The sequence below is a fragment of the Myxocyprinus asiaticus genome, chromosome 10 (assembly GCF_019703515.2).
Source record: "Myxocyprinus asiaticus isolate MX2 ecotype Aquarium Trade chromosome 10, UBuf_Myxa_2, whole genome shotgun sequence".
Taxonomy (NCBI): Eukaryota; Metazoa; Chordata; class Actinopteri; order Cypriniformes; family Catostomidae; genus Myxocyprinus; species Myxocyprinus asiaticus.
Window position 1 is genome coordinate 7,056,443 of NC_059353.1, and position 24,266 is coordinate 7,080,708.

Below are 24,266 nucleotides of genomic sequence, written 5' to 3' on the forward strand. Positions count from 1 at the left end.
CAATGTGAATGCTATTTGTTTAAACTTGTAACAATAGTAACCTTTCATTCTGTTCCTTTCTCTTCTGTAGGAAACAGCACAGATATTAATGATAACAGGTAAGTGCATGCTGAGTGACTCCAGTCAGGCTTCCTAAGCAACCAAATTGGCCCGGTTGCTAGGGAGGGTAAAGTCACATGGAGTAACCTTCTCGTGGTCGCCATAATGTGGTTCTCGCTCTCAGTGGGGCGCATGGTGAGTTGCGCGTGGATGCCACGGAGAATAGCGTGAAGCCTCCACACGCGCTAGGTCTCCGCGGTAAAACGCTCAACAAGCCACGTGATAAGATGCGCGGATTGACGTCTCAGATGCGGAGGCAACTGGGATTTATCCTCCGCCACCCGGATTGAGGCGTATCACTATGCCACCACAAGGACTTAGAGCTCATTGGGAATTGGGCATTCCAAATTGGGGAGAAAAGGGGAGAAAAAAAATAAAAAATGATAACAGGTAAGTGATCTCCTGTACCATGATACACTATCACAAGCCCTTTCCACATTTAAACACGTGCAGGATACAGTAGAAATTATAGATATCTTCGATTCAATTATTAGTTAAAATGCTAATTCTTGATAATAGCAATTAAATTACTACTAGTGAAAATGCTAATTCTTGATATAAATTAATACTGTTCATTTGCACTAGTGAAAATGTCTTAATATAAAAATGACATCATTACTCATGGAAATACCCATTCTTGATATCAAAAATGACATTTCAACTAGTAAAAAGGATCATTACTGATATCTGTAACTGCATTCACAGAATTTCACAATAATATGTGATTCACTCCTGTTCAAAACACAATAACAGATATCTATAATTAATTTTTTAGTAGTTTAATATACACATACAGTAGCAAAATACACTACTTACTAGTAAAATGATATTTTTTGATATCAAGAATTACATTGCTACTAGTGCAAATGTCCTTTTCTGATATAAATAATTTAATTACAGCTAGTACAAATGCTAATGTTTGGTATCTGTAAATTCATTTTAACATATTATTCAGTATTTTAGGTATATGTAAATGTATTTCAGCTATCAATAAATTGAAGAGTAACTGAAACACATTACAATAAGTTTATTTTTGTTAACTTAAGTAAACAACATTAGTTAACATGAACTAACAATGAACAATACTTCTCCAGCATTTATTAATCTTGGTTAATGTTAAATTCAACATATAATAATACATTTTTAAAATCAAAAGTTGCACTGTATATGTAAACATTAGTTAATGCACTATGAATTAACATGAACTAACAATGATCAATTGTATTTATATTAACTAACATAAAAAAGATTAATAAATGCTTTAAACATATGTTGTTGATTGTTAGTTCATGATACCTAATGCATTAATTAATGTTAACAAATGAAATCTTATTGTAAAGTGTTACCAAATATATCTTAAAAGGCTTTTTTACTAGTTGCAATCACGTTCCAGATATCAAACATTTTCCAGTTGTAATAACTGTTGATATCAGGAATGGACATTTTCACTAGTAACAATGTAATTATTGATATCAAAAATATTTTTACTAGTAAGATAGCTGATATGTATATTTGGAATTTTAACTAGTAAGAAATTAATTATAGATATCTGTAATTGTGTATTCAACAGGAGTGAATTACAGACAATTGTGAAATTCTACTATTGAAAATGCTGTTAAATGCAGTTATTATTGACACATTATGTTTTTTATAGTTGAAATTCGATTTTTTATATCAAGAATAGATATTTCCAAAAGTAATAATATAATTTTAGATTTTAAGAAGTGCAAAAGTAAAAACTGATATCAAACATTTGCATTTTCACTAGTAGTAATTCCACTGTTTATATTAAGAATTAAAACTAGTAAAAATGTAATAATAGATATCTTTAATTCATATTCTGCACATGATTAAATGTCGAAAGGGCTTGGGATAGACTTTCAGTCTGTCTAAATTTCAGTGTCATCTTAAAGGTGCATTCAGTAATTTTTTCCTCATTAAACAAGTTGAACTCCTAAAGACATTAATTGTAATTTTGCAATATATGTAGGAAATCATGAGCAATCACATTAAAATTAAGATTCCAGTCATATCAGTAACTTTATAAAAGCTGTTTTATTCTACAAGGAGATGGTCCACACTAGGGGTGAAACGGTTCTCAGCAAAAAAACTAACTGTAGAGTTCGCCACCCATGGTTCGGTAAGCATTGGCACCGCGGTCGGTTCACCTCAAGTTTATTGACGCATCTGGAGTATACGTTTTGGTCAAGAAAACAAAGTGCCAAACAGACAGGCACAGTTATAACCTCCGCTAATGCACCTGAATGGATCTGTAAATGCATACGCGCCGCCTGTGTTTCAGGTCGGTCAACTTGATGACATCACAGTTTTTGACGCATTGTGTGTTGTTGAAAATGGCAAGTGGAGAAAACGAGCCACTGATAGAGAAGCCCCCTGCGTTTCCCCATCTGGGAACATTTTCTTTTTGCCATCAATTACAACAGCGATGGTCAAAATACATTTACAAAACAGGCACTGTATGCAGACATCGCTCAGCGCGAGTGCTGTATACTGGTAATATATATCAATAATGCGCATGAGGGTTTATTTAAAAGGCGCACGCAAGTTCTTCCTGTTTCCTTGCGCGGCTGTAATCTGTCAATAATCAATAATGCGCTTTGATTAATGGCATTAAAATGCCGTTATAGTAATACATTGATACATGATAATAATTTACGCCGACATCACCCAGGGAAAGAGCCGCAGGTGAGCTGAAACTGCACACACTCCCTTCCATTTTTAAGCAGGCACTTTGTGCTAATTCGGACAGGCATGAAACAATAACTGAAGCGCTTGGGGTGTTCATATGGGATTTCCATGTATTATTAAAATACTCTAGCAGCATTATCACAACATCCCTTCTTGTATGCATTTTAATAGAAAGGTTATTCCTTCTATAGTGATGTACAGCTTCCGAATATTGAATATATTGAGATGAGTTTGAAGTGCACTTTATGTTGATGCATGTAGCGTAATAGTGCAGGTATTAATTTAAAATGTTGATTTTGTAATTAGAGAAAATGTTTTTTTAGTTAAGGACCCTGATGAAAATTAACCATGGTTTTACTATAGTAATATTGTAGTTTTCAGTCAATACCATGACTGCTGTCACCATGGTTTTCTGAGCAGAAATCATGGTTTTGATACAATTAACCATGGTTTTATAACAGTACAAATTTAGTTTCTATATAGTAACCATGATTTTACTAGATATTGTAACCATGACAGTAACCATGTTTATATTGTGGTTACTACGATTTTACTACAAATGCCATGGTTAAACTATGGTTACTGTTGTAAAACAATGATTGTTATTTAAGGGCAAACCTGCTGAAGTGTTTACCAAACAGATTATTCTTTGGATTTGGCAGTAATATTTTTTTTCTGAACAAAGCAAATACCAAACTGTACTGAAACCATGACCTTAAACCATGATACAAACCAAATCATGATAAATTAGAACCATATCACCCCTAGTCCACACATGGGGGCTGCCATGTTAGAATCACATGACCAGCCAAATATTACTCACTTAATTTCAGTAACCATCCTGTTATTTGACACTTTCACTCATTGATTAAAGTTATCATGGCTGACTGTGAATACTAAATTTCTACAATGGCATCTGAAACTGAAAACTATTGATTTAAAATGATGCTCCATCCAGGCTGCTAGGTGTCAGTGTAACGCCGGGTTCACACATCCTCTGCAAGCATGGCGTGAGCGAAGCGTGAGCGGCGCGTGAGCAGGGTGGTCGCATTGGACTTCATGTTGGCCGCAACTCTTCCGCGAGAAACAGCAGCGCCTGTGCGCAGGAAATAAAGTTATCAGTGGGGTCCTACGCCAATTTCTTTCTTTAATAAGGTCATAATAAGGTTATTACTGCTTTCAAGGACAACAGCAGGCAGTAACATGCACTTCATCTTTATTAGCACACTTGGTTGTGATTGATTAATGTTGTGTCTATTCTGTACACCAATATACACAGAATGGCAAAATGTCTGGCAGTTTATTAATTCTTTCCTTTATTAAGTTATTTTATTGAGTTTACTTGCATGCAGACATATATATTGTAGTGTACTATAGGTTCAGTTTGAATCATTTTGATTTGCTTTTGTCTTTTCAATAACCTCCTGATTATTTTAGTGTTGTACTGCACCCAGAGCCACTGAGCTCAGCATGAGCCGCGCGGCAAAATAGGCTCAACCGCGAAACTATCCGCTCACTGCCACGTCTGGGACGCTTCTGGGATGCGTCACCTCGCGACTCACGCTTGCAGTGTAAACGGTGTCACCTGTTAATACACGCCACTCACGCCCCGCTCACTGAGGATGTGTGAACCCGACATAAGTCCAAGATGAAACACAAAGACAGAAGTTACTGAGTGCACCTTTAAGTGCAGCGTAAATTCTGTTAATGAAGTCTAAACAGAAAATTTTAATTTTGATGAAGCTTGTCATCATCAGCTCCTGATGTCATTTGAACTGAATGTGTAAGGTTCATTCAGAACAGTTCATGCACATATGACATTTCCACTTATTGATGTTTCAGGAGTGATGTTCACTGTGGCAGTGTGCTGGATGATACTTCACAAATTTACATCATGCAACAGCAGACTGCAGCCAGTTAATCATTCAACACAGGTGAGCACTCTCACACAAACTTTAATGAGCTTAGCAACTATGATTACGGTCAATGTACTCTCTATAATTTCTTATTTATTTCTCTGCTCCCTTCAGATGTTCCAGTTCTCTGCATGCAGCCATTCAGTCCTCATTGCCTTCATTCTCACAATCCTTTGCTCTGTACTGTCTTAAATTGTAAAGAATACTCGCTCTGTCATGATTCATATTATGTATTTTGTCTTGTGTAGCTCACCATTGCATGTTGGTCCTGTTTAGTAAGAAAATGGCACTTAGCTTGTCACATAGATATTTTAATACATCTATACTGCTTGCATTAGAATACAGGAGAGTCCTATAAATAACATCCCTTTAGTCTGAGAAAGGCTGAGCCTTAAAATCAAACTGTTCATCATTGTGTATACAAGTACACACTACTAGATTCACATATAACACAGTGTATGCCATTGTGTAGCTTTTGATACATATTATAAGTACTGACTACCTCCAGTGTGCATAAACCATTTGACATAGTATTTAATTTGCATTGTGTCTACAGTATGTTTTCACAACGACAATGAATAAGGATGATATTGGCTGTGATATATCAACAAAACGTATCAAAAAGAGTTTAGTTATGAACTACAGCTGCTGGAGTTACAAAATATCCCAAATGCTTCAATTATTCTACTGAAAGCTCTGACCAATCACAGCTCTGAATTCTCTCACAACATCCTGATCAGCCAGTCAGGATGAGAGAATCACGAGCATTGAGGGTCTGGAGTGCTGTTTCTCTTGAGGGTCTCTGACATGAATGTGTGTATACATTTCCTCCTTTTTCTCAGTTCTCATTCAGATTGACACAGATTCATTTGTATATTTAGCAAGACAATGCCTGAGGCCGTAGAAACTGTATTACGATGAAGTTTTAATCATAGATTTAGTTGACACTGAAATGTACGCTACTCACTCCTTCCTTAATGTAATCCTGTACTGTCACGATAAGAAGAGAAAGTACTTGCGAATCAGATAAAAAGAGTGTGTGCAATTGCTGATTTACCCAAGATACTGGATCTTTATTGAAGGCTGTTTTATGTTATATGTATAGTTTGCTGCAAGCCTGTTCAAAGAAATAAATGTAAATCCAAGAAAACTGTGATATAGAATGTGTTTTTCATCTTGAAGATGTGAGAAAGTTTATTTGTATGTTTTGTGAACATGACAAACCATTTGCTGATTTGTAAAATATTTAAGAAATGAATATGGGTAACACTTTACAATAAGGTTCCATCTGTTAACATTAGTCAAGTGCATTTGTTAAAGGTGCACTCAGTTATTTTTTACTAGGCTTACACTGACACCTAGCGGCTTGGATGCAGCATCATTCAAAATCAATAGTTTTCAGTTACAGATGCCATTGTAGAAAATTACTTTTTCACAGTCAGCCATGATTACTTTAATCGATGAGTGTAAGTGTCCAATAACAGTACGGTTACTGAGATTAAGCGAGTAGTATTCAGCTGGTCATGTGATTCTAACTTGGCAGCCCCCATGAGGCTCCCCTGCTTCATGTAGAATAAAAAAGGTTGTAACAAATCTCTACTTGTTCGGGACAGGAGGATGCAAAACTGAATAACAATCAACAGACTTTAAATAAAACACTGACAAAGACTTATTATAAACAAAAGCGCACACACACGAACACTGCTGCGTCTCTCTGGCGTCCACGGCTCCTCCTTTTATCTCTCTCCCGCTGATTGGGCAACTCAGTACCCGGCGTGCATCCTCTCGGCCTGGCCACGCCCTCCTCCTCGTCACATACCCCCACCGCCCAATTCAGGTTGGGGAAACCTCCAGTCTCACTTACTCCCCCCTCTAATTATAGAGATGGCGGAGGGAGACCTAAAAAGGCACGTCAGAGCATCAGTGTGGGAGAGAGAGCGACCAGAAAGCACTACAGCCCCGAACTGAGAGAGTGTTTTGTTATTTTGTGCTTTCATTTGAATGCCCCTTTGGCCATTCCATCGCCAGCTGGTCTTCTCCGCCTCCTGGGTACCTGGGTAGGATGAGGGGAGGGGAGAGAGAAAGAGAGCGAGAGAGACAGAGAGAGAAAGGGGGAGAGAGAAAAGAAAAAAAAAACTCTGGTTACCGACCACGCCACCATTCGTTCCTCAGCCAACTGTCCAGGCCCTCCTCCTCGTCACAGAGGTTTTATAAGGTTACTGATTTGACTGGTGTTTTCATTTTAATGTGAGTGCTCATGATTTCCTACATATATTGCAAAATTACAATTCATGTCTTTAGGAGTTAAACTTTTTAATGAAGAAAAAATTACTGAATGCACCTTTAACATGAATAACAATGAACAATACTTTTACAGTATTTGCCAAGAACAGAAAGCTGAGGCTGCAGTGGGCCTACCATCTGTTTACCTCAGCAGAAATCAAGTTTTTCCTTATGTTTTTCCAGTCTTTAACTGTCTAGTTTTGTTGAGCCTGTGCCCACTGCAGCCTAAAATCATGCAATGATTTCTGCATGATTTTATGCATTGCACTGCTGCCACACAATTGGCTGATTAGATAACTGCATGAATAAGTATGTGTACAGGTGTACCTAATAAAGTGGTCAGTATAATATATATATATATATATATATATATATATATATATATAAAATCGTTCAGAAGATGTACTTTAGGCTGATAAGTGAGTCTGGATGACAGGTAAAAAATTAATTGGCTTATATATTCTAAATGATTTGGCAAACCAAACTTCTTTTGATAGCGTTTTTTTCATGAGGGTCTCTAAATAATACATGCAAAATTTCATGCAAATCAGACCAACAGTCTGAGGAGTTAAAAAATTGTTTTTCAGAAAACTCAAAATGGTGAAAAAAGGTCAAATGTAATCGACGGAAATTAGATCAGATTTTGTTTTGCTTGATTTAACTTAGATTCTAGCCCATAAAGTTATGAAGACATTAGTGAAAACGTAAAAGTGCTTATCACAGCGCCACTCTTCTTTGCTTGGACCCCTAAAAACATGTTACTTTATTTCTTCCATCATACACAAAGGGAGACATTTTAAAGAATGTTCAAGCTCCTTTTCCATACAATGATTACCAGGGGCTGTCGAGCTCATAGATACAGTTGGCAACGCGTCATACACTCGGGCCCTGTTACTATAGTTACTCATTGATTCCTATGAAGAAAACGGGGAAAAAATCCGATATGTGAAATAGATTTGGCTATTTTAAAAACAGAAAACATGACAAAAAACTGTAGCGTCGTTATTTGCACTTCAAACAAAGACAAAAAAAAAGCCAGAACTGAATGTTTATCATCTGTCAAATGACAAAAATAGAAGCCAAAAGAAGACTGCTATGGCAGCAGCCGGCAACAGGTCATAGAGATGCATGATTTAGAATAGTTTGGAAACATCAGTTCCAGTGGAAACATAACAAATTACCTTACCAAAGCTTTCTTGCATTGTCCTCTAAGGCTGTTTAATTGTAATATAAAAATAATTAAGGCTCTTGCATTTAACTCCTCCGGCCCGAGCTCCACCCTCTCTGGAACTACCATTGCCAAGGCTACAGGCACCGCCTCCCTCCATGGTTTGAGGAGGTTGAGGTGGAAGATGTGACGTGCCCCTCCCCTATCCGTTCGCCTAACCTCATAATCAAGATCTCCAACTCGTCGTGTGACCTCAAAGAGTCCTTGCCACTTGGCAAGTAATTTGGAGCTCGAAGTGGGCAGCAATACAAGCACTTTATCTCCCTGTGTTAGTTAATTCATGTATTCGAGTGCCCCTGTTGTACAGTCGGCATTGACGTTCTTCCACTTGGAGCAAATTCTCCTGTGTTACCTGTCCCAAAGTGTCGTGTTTTGCTCTAAGGTCAAAAATGTATTGAATTTGGTTTTTGCTATTCTAAGGTCCTTCCTTCAAAGCTTCCCATATGACAGAGCATGATGCGCAGCCAACGCCCATACAGTAGCTCAAATGGGGAAAACCCTGTGGAGGCTTGCGGGACCTCTCATACTGCAAACAACAGGGGTTCGAGCCACTTATCCCAATTTTTAGCGTCTTCGTGTACGAACTTACAAATCATGTTTTTCAAGGTCTTATTAAATCGTTCGTCCTTGGGGCTACGACCAACCCGTTGCTGGATGACTTTCCTCAGGTGTTGGTAATCAAGGAGGCTGTTGTGCTGCTAGCTGCGCCTCCCCAGAGAGTAAGAGCACTAAGTGGGCTGTCCACTGGTCAGGAGGCCACCTCCATACCTCAGCGGTTTTCTCAAATAGATGGAGGAAGGCCTCCGGATCATCGTTTGGACCCATCTTCATCAGGGACACAGGTGGGGTGGGCTCCGAGGGGGTCGCAGCACCAGCCCCCTCTCTGACGATCAGGCTCCAGAACACCTGCCGGTCCTCCGCTTGTGCCTGGAGTAGGGCTTGGAACCATTGTTCCAGCTCCAGGCGTAACTCCATGAGGGCTTGGTGTTGGTCTTGCTGGATGCTGGCGAGGGACTTGATAATTTTGTCCAGCAGTGTAGACTCCATAACGGCGTTATCCTCCAAACCCAGGTTTTCGGCACCACTGTGATAAGTTCTGAGTTCGTGGGCCAAGGAGGAGTCAGGAGACAATGAAACATGTTCAAGGTCAGTCTTTAATTAGTGGCTCCAGTACACATTCGACGGTAACCATTGATAACATAAAAAAAACTTGCAGACAAATGAAAGCACTAAATAACAAAACACTCTCTCAGTTCGGGGCTGTCGTGCTTTCTGGTCGCTCTCTCTCTCTACCACACTGACACTCTGGCATGCCTTTTCAGGTCTCTCTCCACCATCACTATAATTAGAGACAGGTGTTAGAGTACTCACAACCCAGGTGACGAACCTTACCGCTCTCCCTCTCCCGCAGACCAACACATGACCACCCCCCCCCCCATGCCACAACCACATGTTGCAAACAAACATTTCAGAGGTGTCGTGACATCCAGCTTGATTTTGTACTATTCAAATGCATTTCAGCCCATGCTTCAAGATAGCAGGAAAAACACCTGTCACAGGTTAAGGCCACACCTTCTCTTGAATAATTATGAGGAGGTACAAATCACACATCTCAGCATAATATTTACAGACATTCTCCCATGTTTCATTAAAAAATGGATGATAAAATGTCAAATTCCTATTCCAAATTTCCTTAATAAAAACAATTATCTTAAAATTGAAAATACAAGCATGATCTCATTGTCTTCTATCTTGGGCAACATTGTTTTGTTTTTTTTACACTTGCTCCTGACCACATGTTAAATGTATGTAAAATAAATCTAAATGTTTCTGTTCATTCAGGCAAACTGGTTTTACTGCATTTTGATACAAGTATTAACTAACTACTGAACATTGCTGTTTAGATTACTTCTAAAATGTATTCCGGTACTGATTACAAATTACACAGCTTAAATTGTTATCAGTAATGTAATATTTTAGATTACACATTATAGGTAATGTAATCTGATAACTTTTGGATTACTAATTGCATATTTTGATGACAATTTTTTTATTAATTTTAAATGTATTAGGTACCAAATAACACTTCGTTCATGAAACATTAGTAAACATGCAATCAAACAGAAATTTGCTATTTTTCAGATCCATCTTTTGGTCCTTTAACAACAAGAAATCAGTAGTGCGGCAAGTGTACGTGTAAGTAGACATGGTGTCAGTAGCTGATGCTATGGGAACCATAATGCTGTGATATTGATTAACATCTTCGCACGTGAGTTTCTCCTGTACTGACGGACCCCCCCAGCATGAGTTCTTAAATGTGTGCTGTAATTAAAATAAAATCTTACCTTACACTTCACAACAGATGCACTAGAGAACAGATTATATATTATCAAACATATAATGTGATTTTTAGATGTTTATAATGATTTATTATGATAGATAAGATGAGATCGCGAATGCGCTTGCTGGCTATGCATGCTGCCATATTGTTTACAAACAATGCAGCATGGGTTTGTGAGTTCGACAGAGAAGGTTCTAAAAACCTACCCCTTCCACTTTCCCAGCACTGGAAGTGGTTAGAATGAGTGACGGACATAATGGGAGAAGGCTTGTATGGGCTGACTAGTTTGTATATTCTTTGTCTGATGTCAGAAAACATGGCAGCATCGCTGCATCTAAACAGTGTGCTCTTAACAGCTTTAAACCTTTATTTAGTGATTGTTTGAATGTTTGTAACATATTAAAATAAAGATATTGTGATGTTGAAAAGACTATTAGAGCAGCTGGTCCATTATGACAGCTGCTTCAGTCCCTCTTTTGCTGGTAAACAGCAGTACAAATGCAGATCAGACCGGTTTATTGTACACCTCTGAGCCCAGCCTAGTGTAATCACACTGGTTTGATCATACATGCAAAAGGTTTAACAGGGTTGTGAAAAAAGCATTGAAATAGCCACCCCTTCGTATTGATAAACTGGAAGGGAGAGGAAGAAACAAAACTATGTTTTTGTGAAACACAGTACAACAATGCTACTAGCCAGTCTGGGTAATGAAACATTGATAAGAAGCTCTCTTTCACATCACAATGGGAAGGGAGAGAAAACACCAAGGTCAAAGACCTGCCGCATATTACAATGACACTAGCCAATAGTGTAGTGAAACATTGACACCTCAGACCTCCTTTGCTGTTAAAATATAGGAAGAGAGGGGGAAAAAGGTCCAGGTTATACAACCTGGCAAAGGTATTGGGTCAAACCTAGCCTGCTTCCAGACAGATGTCCTCTAAGGTCACACCTTTAGTCCAAGCCCAGGAGGATGCCATGCTCCTGGTGGAATGAGCTTTAACACCCATGGGGCACTGTATGCTATGCTTTGTGATTTTGAAAATACATGTGCAATGCCCTTACAGGAAAAAGCATGTGCAGTCTATTAGCCTCTACCGACTCGAATTGAGGAAGAGAAAGCGCTTGCTAGATGACAACCTAAGCCCTGAAGGGAGGGGACAATACTTTGGGCACATAACCTTCCCTAGGTTTGAGAACAACTTAACACAAGCCCAGTCCAAGCAAGACTGAAGGTTCCCAACATGTCTGATGGATGCTAAAGCGAGTAGCAGCACAGTCTTCAAGTCAAGTCGAGTCAAGTCAGTTTTATTTGAATAGAGATTTTCATAACACACATCATTTCAAAGCAGCTTTACAAAAAATAATGCTGTAACAGAAAATGATACTGTAATGTCTGCAATGTCTTAAAGTCCTCATTGAGCAGTTTAAATGAAAAACATGATTGAAAATCATGCTTTAAAAATGTACAAATGTATTTTATCTTTAGGTCCCCAGTGAGCAGGCAAGAGGCGACTTGTGGCAGTTAATTTCCAGTGAAGTCCATCCTGAGCGGTTAGATAACTGCCTGCTTGAAAGTTATGGGGACATGTCATAAATATAGTCATTAGTTGGAAAATCTGGCATCCAATTAATGAAATGAGATTTAATGAAATGTATAAGCTACTTTGACTTATAAAAAGCACTCAAACATTTTGAGTTTGCTAATCACAAGAAGCAACTGCTGACGTGGACCATGTCTTGCAAAAAAGAGATTTCAGAAGACCTACAATCAAGAATTGCTGCTTAGCATAAAGCTGGAAAGGTTTACAAAGTTATCTCGAAGAGCTTAGATATTCATCTGTCCACAGTTAGACAAATTGTCTATAAATGGACATGATTTAGTACTGTGGATACTCTCCCTAGAAGTGTCCTTCCAGTCCAGTTGACTCAAAGGGCACACAGCAGAATGCTCAATGAGGTAAAAAAGAACCATAGAGTGACAGCTAAAGACTTGAAGGAATCATTGGAACTGGTTAACATCTCTGCTCATAGGCATGGTGTCCATGGCAGGACACCACAAAGGAAGCTGATGCTTTCCAACAAAAACATTGTTGTGCACCTGAAGTTTGCCAAAGATCACACTGACACTCCACTGCACTACTGGGAAAATGTTTTATGGACTGATGAAATTAAGGTTGAATTTTTGGGAAGAACATGCAATATTATGCATGGTGTAAAAAGTGCACCGCATACCAACATGAAAACATAATCCCAAGAGTGAAGTACGGTGGAGGGAGCATCATGATTTGGGGCTGCTTTGCTGCTTCGGGGCCTAGACTGCTTGCCATCATCGAGGGGAAAATGAATTTCCAAGTTTATCAAGATATCCTACAGGATAATGTCAGGGTGGCTGTACGCCACCTGAAGCTCAGTAGAAGTTAAGTGATGCAGCAGTACAATGACCCTAAACATCAAAGTACAGTAAACCGACTACAGATTTGCTTAAAAAAAAAGAAAGTCCACCTTTTGGAGTGGCCCAGAAAGAGCCCAGACCTTAACCCAATAGATATGCTATGGAATGACCTCAAGAGAGACGTTCACACCTGACATCCTAAGAATATTGCTGAGCTGAAGCAGTTCTGCAAGGAAGAATGGTCCAAAAGTCCTTATGAACATTGTGCAGGTCTAATCTGCAGCTACCGGAAACGCTTGGTTGAGGTTATTGCTGCCAAAGTTTTCATGATCCTTTTCTGTCTGCCATTCTGTCTGTTTTCTGTTTGTGTGTGTTTGTCGTGCGTATGTGTAATTGGCTGTGTCTGTGTTTCAGTTAGCCATGTGATTCCCTGTCCCCGCCTCCTCATTACCCTTGTCACTCTCCCTCGTTTTGTCCTCTATATATTGTGCCCTCTTCCCTCTTGTATTTGTCAGATCATTTTGTGAGTTTTGTTACTAGTTAGTCTTTTCCTGTTCCTGTCTTGTTCCTGTTCCCTGTCGGTCTTAGTTATTATACTTTTTCTAGCTTATGTTTTGTTTTGTTTTCTCTCCCCATGAGAGTTTTGTGTTACCTGTTCTGTTTTCAGTTGTTTTAATAAAATTATTTTTATTTTCACTCATTCCTGTATTTGGGTGTTCATTCCTGACTCATTCCATGGCATAACGATCTGACCAACATGGACACAGCAGGAATTCGTTTTTCTTTTTGTTCACTACTTCCCACACAATGCAGAGCCAAGCAGGCCAAGAAACTCTTCTGACTCTGGCAGGAGGACAAGTCGGTGAAGGTGCATGCGTTGGAGTTTTTGGTGCTGTCCTCAGGTCTGGGTCACAATCAGGCCAGCCTTATGCAATTGTTTAGGGCTGGTCTAAATGAGCCCATCAGGTCTTGTGTCCCAGAGGCAGGTGAAGGGGAAGTATTGCCGCTACGATCAAGTTTGCCTTGAAATGGGATGTTTATCTCAGCCTGTGCCTCGAAGGACTTCCTTCCTTTATCCCTGCCCAAGGTCAATGATACTTCCTCACAGGCAGCAGATGTGGCTGACTGCAAGGAGGAGGCCACTGCTGATTTCCAGGAGGCATAGGAGGCTGCTGCTGACTGCCAGGAGGCCGAGGTCATTTCCGCAGCCAACCGCCAGTAAGCGGCGGCCATTCCTACTGCATTGTTTCTGACTGTCCAGAGGAGGAGGAGAAGGAAGCCGAGTAAGGTGCCCAATTCCCAGTCACTGCCAGCACTCACAGCCACAGAAGCCGTTCCCCAGTCACTGCCAGCGCTCATGGCCAATGAGGCCGTTCCCCAGTCACTACCAGCGCTCCCAACCATGGCGGTCATTGAGTTCCCTGAGGCCGTTGACGAGCCTGTCCTGTTCCCTGTGGCCGTCGATGAGCTTGTCCAGTTCCCTGAAGTCACTGAGTCCGTCCAGTTCCCTGAGGCTGTCGACAAGCCTGTCCTGTTCCCTGTGGACATCGATGAGTCTGTCCTGTTCCCTGTGGCCGCTAACGAGTCCGTCCGGTTCCCTGAGGCTGTCGATGAGCCCGTTCAGTTCCCTGTGGCAATCAACGAGCCCGTCCTGTTCCCTGTGGTCATCGAGTCTGTACAGTTCCCTGAGGCTGTCGATGAGCCCGTCCTGTTCCCTGTGGCCGTAGACGAGTCTGTCCAGTTCTCTAAGGCTGTCAACAGTTTCATGAAGTCATTGAGTCTGTCCAGTTTTCTGAGGCTGTCGACGAGCCCGTCCTGTTCCCTGTGGCCGTCGATGAGTCCGTCCAGTTCCCTAAGGAAGTCACTGAGTCCGTCCAGTTCAACCCAATAACCAGCACCTATCAGACACCAGTGACCAGCCTTTTACTCAGTCCAGTGGCCAGCATCTGTCTGACACAATCAACTAGTCTGTTGCTCAGTCCAGTAGCCAACACTCATCAGACACCAGCTACCATTTTGTTGCTCAACCCAGTAAACAGCACCCGTCAGACACCAGCTACCAGTCTGTTGCTCTGTCTGTTTAGTCCCCAGCAGGTGCCACTCATTCAGTCCTGTCTCCCCCGTGAGAGTTTTGGGTTACCTGTTTTATTTTTAAGTTGTTTTAATACAATTATTTTTATTTCACTCATTCCAGCAGTTGGGTCCTTATTCCTGAATCATTCCATGACAAAAGGAGGATCGACCAGTTATTAAATCCAAGGGTTCACTTTTTTACACAGCACTGTGAATTTTTAATGGGATGTGTTCAATAAAGACATGAAATATTATAATTTTTTTGTGCTGTAAGCTTATGCACATTGTCCTTTGTCTATACTTGTGACTTTGATGAAGATGAGATCACATTTTATTACCAATTAATGCAGAAAACCAGCTAAATCCAAAGGGTTCACATACATTTTCTTGCCATTTAGATGGAAAGCGTAGGATTAAACTTAATGAATTACAGTTAGAATCGCTTAAGCTTTCAATATGAAAAAGAGATCCTAAGACCTTTATAATAGGAGATATTACAGTCCTTAGAGCAAGTAAAGTTATTACAGTAAAATGGAAAATGCTACTATGTCATGTTAAAGAGATATCTTATTCAAATGTATCATCTAAAGAGACTACCATTTTGCTCAGCCCTACAAATTTGAGAAAATTAGAAAGAAAACTGGAATTATGCAACCGTCTGCCACAGCATCTCAGAAGACAGTGTTTCATATTATTCCCTACGAGCAACTTCAGTCCTTCACTCTTTTAGGTCAGGAAGAGCTAACAAATTTTTTTCAAAAGCAACAACGTGTATTCTAGAACCTATTCCCACTAAGCTAAGGAAAAAGGTGTTTCTTTTAATCTCAGAACCTCTTCTCAATGCTGCAAGGGAATATCTGGTTCAGTCGAAGCTTTGTTCCTTGTGAATTTAGCCACCATACAGAATTGATTGTTGTATTTATTTTCTATGAGTTTGCTAAAATATGCAGACCTGGCAGTTTTTAGAGACTGTTGTAGCTAGAGACACTATACTTCCATGGACCACAAAATACCTCTAATTTTGTATTCTTCCACTTGCATTCCATTTTTCAAGCTGCTGTCTACAGAGCATGAGTAATGTCATTGTACCAGAGTGTGGGGCCTTTCTCTTTAACTATCTTTAATCAAAGGGGGGCGTCACTATCTAGAGTGGTAGAGAAGTAAGTATCCATATTTTCTGTGACTACATCAAGTTCTTATGAACATTTTGGCATACTGATATTTAGGACAGATCTGTAAGAATATTACTGGTCAAAGGAATAGCTCTACCCGATCAATAGCGTGTTGTAGATTGAGTGACCTTAGCTAAGCGCAACATGCAAGAGACCAGGTAATGATCTGAGAAGTCATCACTCTATGTCAGAATTGCTATATTATCAACATCAACTCCATGAGACAGAATTAAATCTAGCGTATGATAATGGCAATGAGTTGGTTCTGACAAATTTTGTCTGACCCTAACAGATTTGAGAATATTGATAAATGATAATCTCAATGTGTCATTTTTGTTATCTACGTGAATGATGAAATCACCAAAAATTAAAGCTCTATCCATTATAACTTCTAGACCTGACAGAAAATCTGCAAATTCTCGAAGGAAGTCTCAAAAAGCGGTCTGCACTGGCCAATGTGCTGGGTCCTCGCTTTGGGAGGAACACCAGTCAGCGAAAAGGAGACACTTTAGGGCATAGAGCCACCTAGTAAAGGAAACCAAGGGTGGTTGGGCCGCTCCAGCGTAAACAACTGCACTCTTTCCTTGTCTTCCCGAACCTTGTACAACACTTGGTGTAGCAAGTGCACAGGTGGGAACGCATACATGGTCGCCACCTTGGTTGCACCATCTCGTCTAGGCAAGGTGTGCATGTATGCAACTTATTGCTTCTTTGCCGACTGGACTCTCCCAGTGAAAGAACTCATGGAATCACCAAAGAGTCACTGTTGCGACATTGGAGCATTGAGCAGAAAGGTCTTGTCCTTGTCACGTATCTCTGATAAGTTCAACCAGAGGTGACGCTCAACGGACACCAGGATCTCGGTAGCTACAGTGCCAGGTCTGTGGGGTGACACATTTCTTTGAATGACTCTCGGTTTGGGCAGATTTCGTCCATGTCCTTCAGCAGGTCTGCCTGGTAAGCCTTCAAAACCACCATGGTATGCAGGGTCAAAGCAGCTTGGCCTGGGGGAAGCTCTGAATATCCTCTCTGCACAGATCGATCAAGTGACATGAAGGCTGCTGCACCAGAGAAATACACTCTCGCTGACTAGGGAGAGCGCCATGTCTTAACCAGCTGTTCGTGCAGCTCGGTAAAGAACGGCACAGGGCGAAGGGACTCAGAGTCCTGTCGGCTAGTTAAAAAACATTCATAGAGTCGAGAATGTTCAGGTGCATTGGGCATGGGCCATTCGAGCTTGAGTTTCTCTACCAATGGAATGAGATGCTCGATCAACTCAGTATCGGAAGCCTTCCTAGTTCGGTTTTGCTACCCTGCAGGTGGAAATACCAGTGTACTGGTCAGCCGAGTGTGACCAGGTCTCACCATCAGAGGCCTTCAGTGATATAACATCCCCCTCATCATCATCTCCAGCGAATGTGATCGTACCATGTACATCGATAGTGGTGTGCACATCGTCATAGCTGCTTGAAATTGTGGAGAGGAGAGACACGAGGCCTGAGCCAGCAACAAATCATCCTCAAAATCTTTGCATTCTGTCCTCGCTTAGCTTCCTCATGCTGTCCCTCAGCAGCCGCAGACATTGGATATCGGGAGGAGTGGTGACCAGCATCTTTAGTTTATGCACTCACAGTGAACACAGTCAGTCTCAATGAGCGCTACTTTCGGGTGGGCCTGACCCAGGCAGATAAAGCAGAGCTCATACCCACTGGAAAGAGCATCATCCACACAGAGGGAAACATTTGCAAAATGCCATCTTTTAAAAGAACAAAACAATTGCAATACACAGAAGTGTAAAGGATACGCTGATCGTTGGAAGCACAAAAAGAAGAAGAAAATAATCCACTCGCTGTTCAGGTGTGCCAGTTCAAACAACAAAGCAATCAGTCAGGCTTGAACAGTACCAAAGATAAAATCAAGACCCTGAAGAGAAAAATTCTGATGAAATGGTGCTGTGCTCCAGTTTATATCTCATCGGCGCTGTGCTCCGATGCGGCATACATAAGGGACGGAGCGCAAAGTGCCATTTGCCAATGAGATTACTGTGACTCAATAAGGGCTTCAAAGATTGTCACTCCTTGGAGGAGTTCCCATAGCTTCAGCTAATGATGCACCATCGAAATGACTGACTTGAAAGGGAAACCTGTAATCCCAGTATTGGATATAACTTCACACAGATAAGGTTAGTTAGCACTAGGTTATTAGTTTATCACACTAAAACATGATAACATGTAGAAAGTCTGTATCTTGTGGCTAACCTCAGTGCTGGAAAGATTACTTCCAAATTGTAATCTGGTTCTGATTTCAAATTACATGACTAAAATTGCAATAAGTATTGTAATCTCTTGGATTATATTTTAGGTAATCTAATCTGATTATTTTTGGTTCACTTCTTTTTTTATTTGATGTCACATACATTTGAGTAGTATAATCTATACCATTTTGACAATGTTGCTTAAATGCATTAAGAAAATGTATTTACTTAATGAGAATATGAGAATTAGATTTTTGTTTTACTTGCTTTTTGTCAGTTACTAAGGTAATGAAACACAAAATCACATTTGAACTAATATGTATGTTTTGTCCAAGATGACATAAAAAGATTATTTTTTGCATTCCAGGTATGAATTTTTTAACTATGGCTGCCGTCGCATCATCCAGGTGGATGCTGCACACTGGTGGCGACTGAGGAGATTCCCCCTATTCTATGTAAAGCGCTTTGAGTGCCTAGAAAAGCATTAAATAAATGTAAGGAATTATTATTATTATTATTATTAACTTCCAGAATGAATAATTAGTGAAGGTCAATGGATATGATGAAGACACTGAGTTGCCTGTTTCCACCCGTATTGCTGATAGAGTTCTTGGCCCTCCATCAATGAAATATTAAAATATGTTTGAGTTTAAAAGTCATTTCTTATTGGAAAGTTTGTGGAATTATTGAAAGGTGCCCCAGGTGCGCATTAACCAAACATGGTTTTACTCTGGCAATTTCTGCATTTCAAACACCATCCATGTGTGCTTACAGATAAGACTAGTTATATTTGTCAACCAATGTCACAAAAATGGTCTCAAAAGTTATCACAAAAGCAAAAGTGCATAATTAACATTTTTGAAGCAGAATACAAAAGCAATTTGGGAAACTGAACGCACTAATGCAGTCGTTTCAGCATTTATATGTGGATTACATTGTGAATATAAAATGATGCATATTTGTGCATTTTGATGTGTTGGATAGACAAAACCCTTCCAAAGACATAGGGACACACTGTTACATGACACACAGAGTGATCATTTAAATAATAATTAAAATGTGTTCATCAGGATTTGGTTCGACATGCTATGTAAAGTTGAGAAACCATGCATGCAAGGACATCTCCAAATGTTTCTTTAGATTTGATGTGGAATTATTTGCAGTGGACAGCATTTTAAGTTTCAGAAGGCAGAGTTTACATTGTACAGTAATGTTTTTACCTTGTGTCTCTTAAAAGTTAAATCCAGTGGTCAAATGCTGAGTGAGACCGCTCCATCTTCAGTGTAATTATATTCACATGGCTATAGAGGCTAGTATCAGGTATGTGTGTGAAATTCCACAACCCTCCTCCTCTCTTCTAAAAACACTCAAAGACACAATATTTGCCGACTACAGTATATCAGCGGTTGGCTGATTTAGAGTTAAATTTGTAAAGATTAAAAAAGAAGACTTAGATGGATAACTAAATTATGAACGATTTACTGCTGATGCCTGATTAATATGTAATAATGTCAGTTGTCAAAAAGTATTTATAATCTGATTATGAGCATTTTTATATGAAATGCAATCTAATTACAAGTACTTGGTTTTTAGAATCTGAATATGTCATCCAGATTACATGTAATCCATAATACCCAGCACTGGCTTTACTTTTAAAACTCACTTGTACAGCATTTTTTTTTTTTAAACTAGAGGCAAGTCAAAAGTATTTTTTGTTGTAATCAACATTGTGCCACAAATGCTGTTGATTGAGCTTAACTTGTATTGATTTAAAGGTGCACTCAGTAACTCAGTCTTTGTGTCATCTTGGACTTACACTGACACCTAGCGGCTTGGATGCAGCATTGTATAAAATAAATTATTTTCAGTTTCAGATGCCATTGTAGAAATTTAGTATTCGCAGTCAGCCATGATTACTTTAATCAATGAGTGAAAGTGTCAAATAACAGGACGGTTATTGAGATTAAGAGAGTATAATATTCGGCTGGTCACGTGATTCTAATATGGCAGCCCCCATGTGTTAAAGCTAAAACAGCTTTTATAAGGTTACTGACATGACTGGAGTCTTCATTTTAATTTGAGTAGTCATGATTTCCTACATATGTTGCAAAATTACAATTCATGTCTTTAGAAGTTAAACTTTTTTAATGAGGAAAAAATTACTTTTAACTTTTTTGCACTTTTAACTCTCTTGGCAAAAAAGAGGTTGTACTTGGTTGTACATCAAAACTACTTTTAAACTTATTTAACTACCTTTAACTACAGTAACCTTTAAACTTTAAACTACTTTTTGGGATCCTTTTGCAGTATTCGAAAATGAGTTATAAAGCAACAAACTTTTTCCACATTATTTGACATATCAAGATAAATGTTTAAATCATTTATTCACATGATTTCGACATGCTAAACTGTCAATGGAAAGACATTCTCAAGGCTATGGAGATTAACAATAATCTCTTCCCTACAGCTTTCAAACAGAAAAGACCCTACTGGTACCAAGCATTGTGTTTCTTAACAATTAAGAACCATATGACAGCTGAATATCCATAGTATGTCCACAGCACTCGATAACTGTATGCTTGTTAGCTTCTCTTATGTTGAGGGATAGAAACCACTAAAACCTACTGCTTTAAGTGATTTTGACAGAAATGTCAATGTAGATGGGCTCCATTGAAGGCTGATTTGCCTCCATCACCACCTCCTCTGCCATCTCAGTTCCTTCCTTGAAGGTTCCTCAGTTCCTTCCTTGAAAGCTCAATCAATGGTTAAAGTGTGAAAAGTTGGAATCTGTGACATGCTGTTTAGTGGGAACATTCCCCACTTTAAAGCCTGCAAGGGCATTTCACAGTTTGCCGTTTCTCCTAGGTCTTACAAAGGTTGAGAAGAACAGGGTGTTTGGTAGCTTCTAGACAGTCATTTCCATGTCCATGGACGCTGATTGTCTGATGGCACCACAAGAACACCCACAGTCCCAAGTGATCTTGCGACTATCCTAAGATGAAACATCAAAGGCAGCAGACAGTAAACAATATGTTATAAATAGTCCAATAGTCTGAAATCTATTTGGGTGTTTCTTCAACCTCAGGTACTTTTAGAACTGTGGATTTCTAGAAGGTCTCGTTAAAAAAATTTTTTACATCACTAGTTTATTTAAATTGTCTACTAAATAGTTAGAACTGTGTACTGTATGTACATGCATCACAGGAGATTTATGTTGTTTTGGCCATTTTTTCTGAAAATTCTCAAGATTATTGGGATTATTTCGAACGTAGAAATACTTATATCATTTGGTGTAAGCCCCGTCCTATGGTTCAGTGCACGGATACTTGCTTGAACCGTCAGATCCTGCCGGAAGTGATGGCAGCAGGGGAGCGAAACTTACCCCCACCCAGGACGGGACCTAAAGTGGTGGTGATGGCGTGGAGTGGGGTGAAAACAACGTATGCCAACAATGAGAGACAGCTGAGAGGGCTTATAAAGTGGAGGCTGTATTGTGATTGGATGAGATGACTGATAGAATGAATCCCGAGATCATCCTGCTAGAACTACGCTTACGCTTACATTTCCCACCACAGTGTAATTTCCAGCACATCTCAAATTCTGTATTGTGTTTAATAGAAATCTGTTGCGTTCGAGAACCATCAAACATTAAACAGCCAAAAAGCGGTAAAACTAAACAGCGCTATTCCCTAACCGGACCAAGTATCAGAACGGCTCAATAAACAGAGCAGCGCAGAGCAGGGTCGCGGAACCCGTTTATATTCGGTACAGAATTCTCTGTCGCGAAACCCCTATGAAAACCCCAAATGTCCTGGTGATTAAAGTAGTTTAAAACCATATATAAAAGGCCTGATATTCTAAACAGCATTGAAAAGGAGAAAACACTGTGCCATACACAGATATACTGTACATTAGAAGGCTTTACAATCCTCACATCACCACCTACACTTTAGTAGGCTATGGCAATTTAAAAAATATATATAAATATATTTTGTATTTAAAGTTTCAGAAAGAGGTAATCACTGGACTCTCACAGCTGACCCAGGTGCTAAGACCAAATGATTAAGTCCATACAAGAGGGGGAAAAAAGGAAGATCTGCACTGTGGAAATGTCTTACAAAAAATATTGGTTCTTTATTGTCTAAAAGCTTTTTTCTCTTGTATTTAAAGTTTCTAAATGTAATTATTTTCATAACAAAATTGCCATAGTTTGTTTTAAGGGAGTTACTAACTATGCAAGTGAGGAGCATGCATGCATGGTTTAACCTGTGGTTACCATGGCCTTATACAGTAAATACCGCTGTTAAAACTATGGATACTTTGGAAGAACTATGGCAAATTTTCATAATTGTTATGGATCAAGCTATCAGATTTCCTTTTGTCTAAAATCTTAATTGTAGGAGAAAGTAACTGGCTTTGTTTGCCTTCAGAAATTCTAAGAGATTACTGTACTTTATCAGTTTGAGTCCCAACTCGGTCACGCAGTCAGAATATTTCAATTTAACCCTATATAAATTAAGTGTATATAAATAATTTTTATAATAATAATGTTACTGTTCTTAATATTAGTAAGTTTACATCTTACAATGTGCATTTCATAGCGCCAAAATAAAGTATGTCATATTGGTAATAGCCCATATTTGTGCATTACAATAATATCACTTTTATTACTAGCTTCTTTCCTTTATTTTACTGCATTTTTTAAAATTTATTTCATTTTGTTTTGTAAATTAAGAAACTAATATTTGTTCCCCAGTGCTACACTGTAAAAAAAAAAATCTGAAGTTGACAAAAATCAAAATATAATGACAACATGATGCAAGAGATTTTTTACTTTTCTCAACTTTTGACAGAAGCACCTCACACAACTTCGGTTGTGTCCCCCTCAAGGCCCTGGCATACCCATGCTGAAGTGCTTCTTCACTCTGTGGCAAAAAGAAGTTCTAAACAGCTGAGCAACAACATACTTATTGCAAACATTCAGACACCTGCCACACCGCTGTGGGAGCCATTTAGAAGTACATTTAAATATGAGGATGCTCGGTAAAACAATAACTAATGTGACATTAAAATGTGTTATCAATGACTTTATGCCTCATTCTATGAGTAGAATTCACATGAGGTCAGTAAAAGAAGCTGTTGATGATTTAAAGTAATATACTGTATATGCAGTAGATAATGTGTAATTTGTTATGTTTACATTCTGAATTCATGAATAATGCGGTTACATGCTGTACATTGCCCTAATAGCACCCATTCAACTGATACTACTGCAAAGATGGGTGTATAAAAATGTGTTAATGGGCAAAATACAGACAAAAAAATGATGATAAGATGATAACTATGGGCAGATGTGTAAATGGCTTTCAACTGCAGATGGCACATGAGTGAAGCATCTTAATAGAGTGAATGGGCACTTAAGAGTATTTGAGTAGATTTGATTCCTTTTGTAGACTAATTAAACAAAAAATTCACATGACATGCTCTTGAAAAATGTTTCTAAGCGAGCGATCGTACAGATGTACATAAATTAGCATCAGCTCTCTAACAACTCTGCATGCCGGTGTGTTCATGTTGACTGATCTGAACTGACTTAACAACGTAACTGTAATTAGCTGTCGGCTGCAAAGTAGGTGGAGCTCAAGGTCACACCTACCAGTGATGTGGACCAATGGCAGTAAGAAGGTGTTTAGGAGCCAGTACAAGTTTTCCTGAAAGTTTACCCAGGCGAGCTGTTACAAACCACTGAAACGAAATCAAAACACCTTAGGTTTTGCCAGATTTTGTTCTAAATTA

At 39.3% G+C, this 24,266-nt stretch overlaps 1 protein-coding gene across 1 annotated transcript in view; it reads left to right on the forward strand.

The window, feature by feature from the left end:
* LOC127447259 (kinesin heavy chain-like) overlaps positions 1 to 5,871 on the forward strand; it is a 41,976-nt gene extending 36,105 nt beyond the window's left edge. The window contains exons 27-29 of the mRNA XM_051709024.1: positions 71 to 98; positions 4,651 to 4,742; positions 4,839 to 5,871. Coding sequence (XP_051564984.1) covers positions 71 to 98; positions 4,651 to 4,729 — 107 coding nt within the window. The 3' untranslated portion in view covers positions 4,730 to 4,742; positions 4,839 to 5,871. The remainder of the gene's footprint in view (positions 1 to 70; positions 99 to 4,650; positions 4,743 to 4,838) is intronic.
* The last annotated feature ends 18,395 nt before the right edge of the window (positions 5,872 to 24,266 follow it).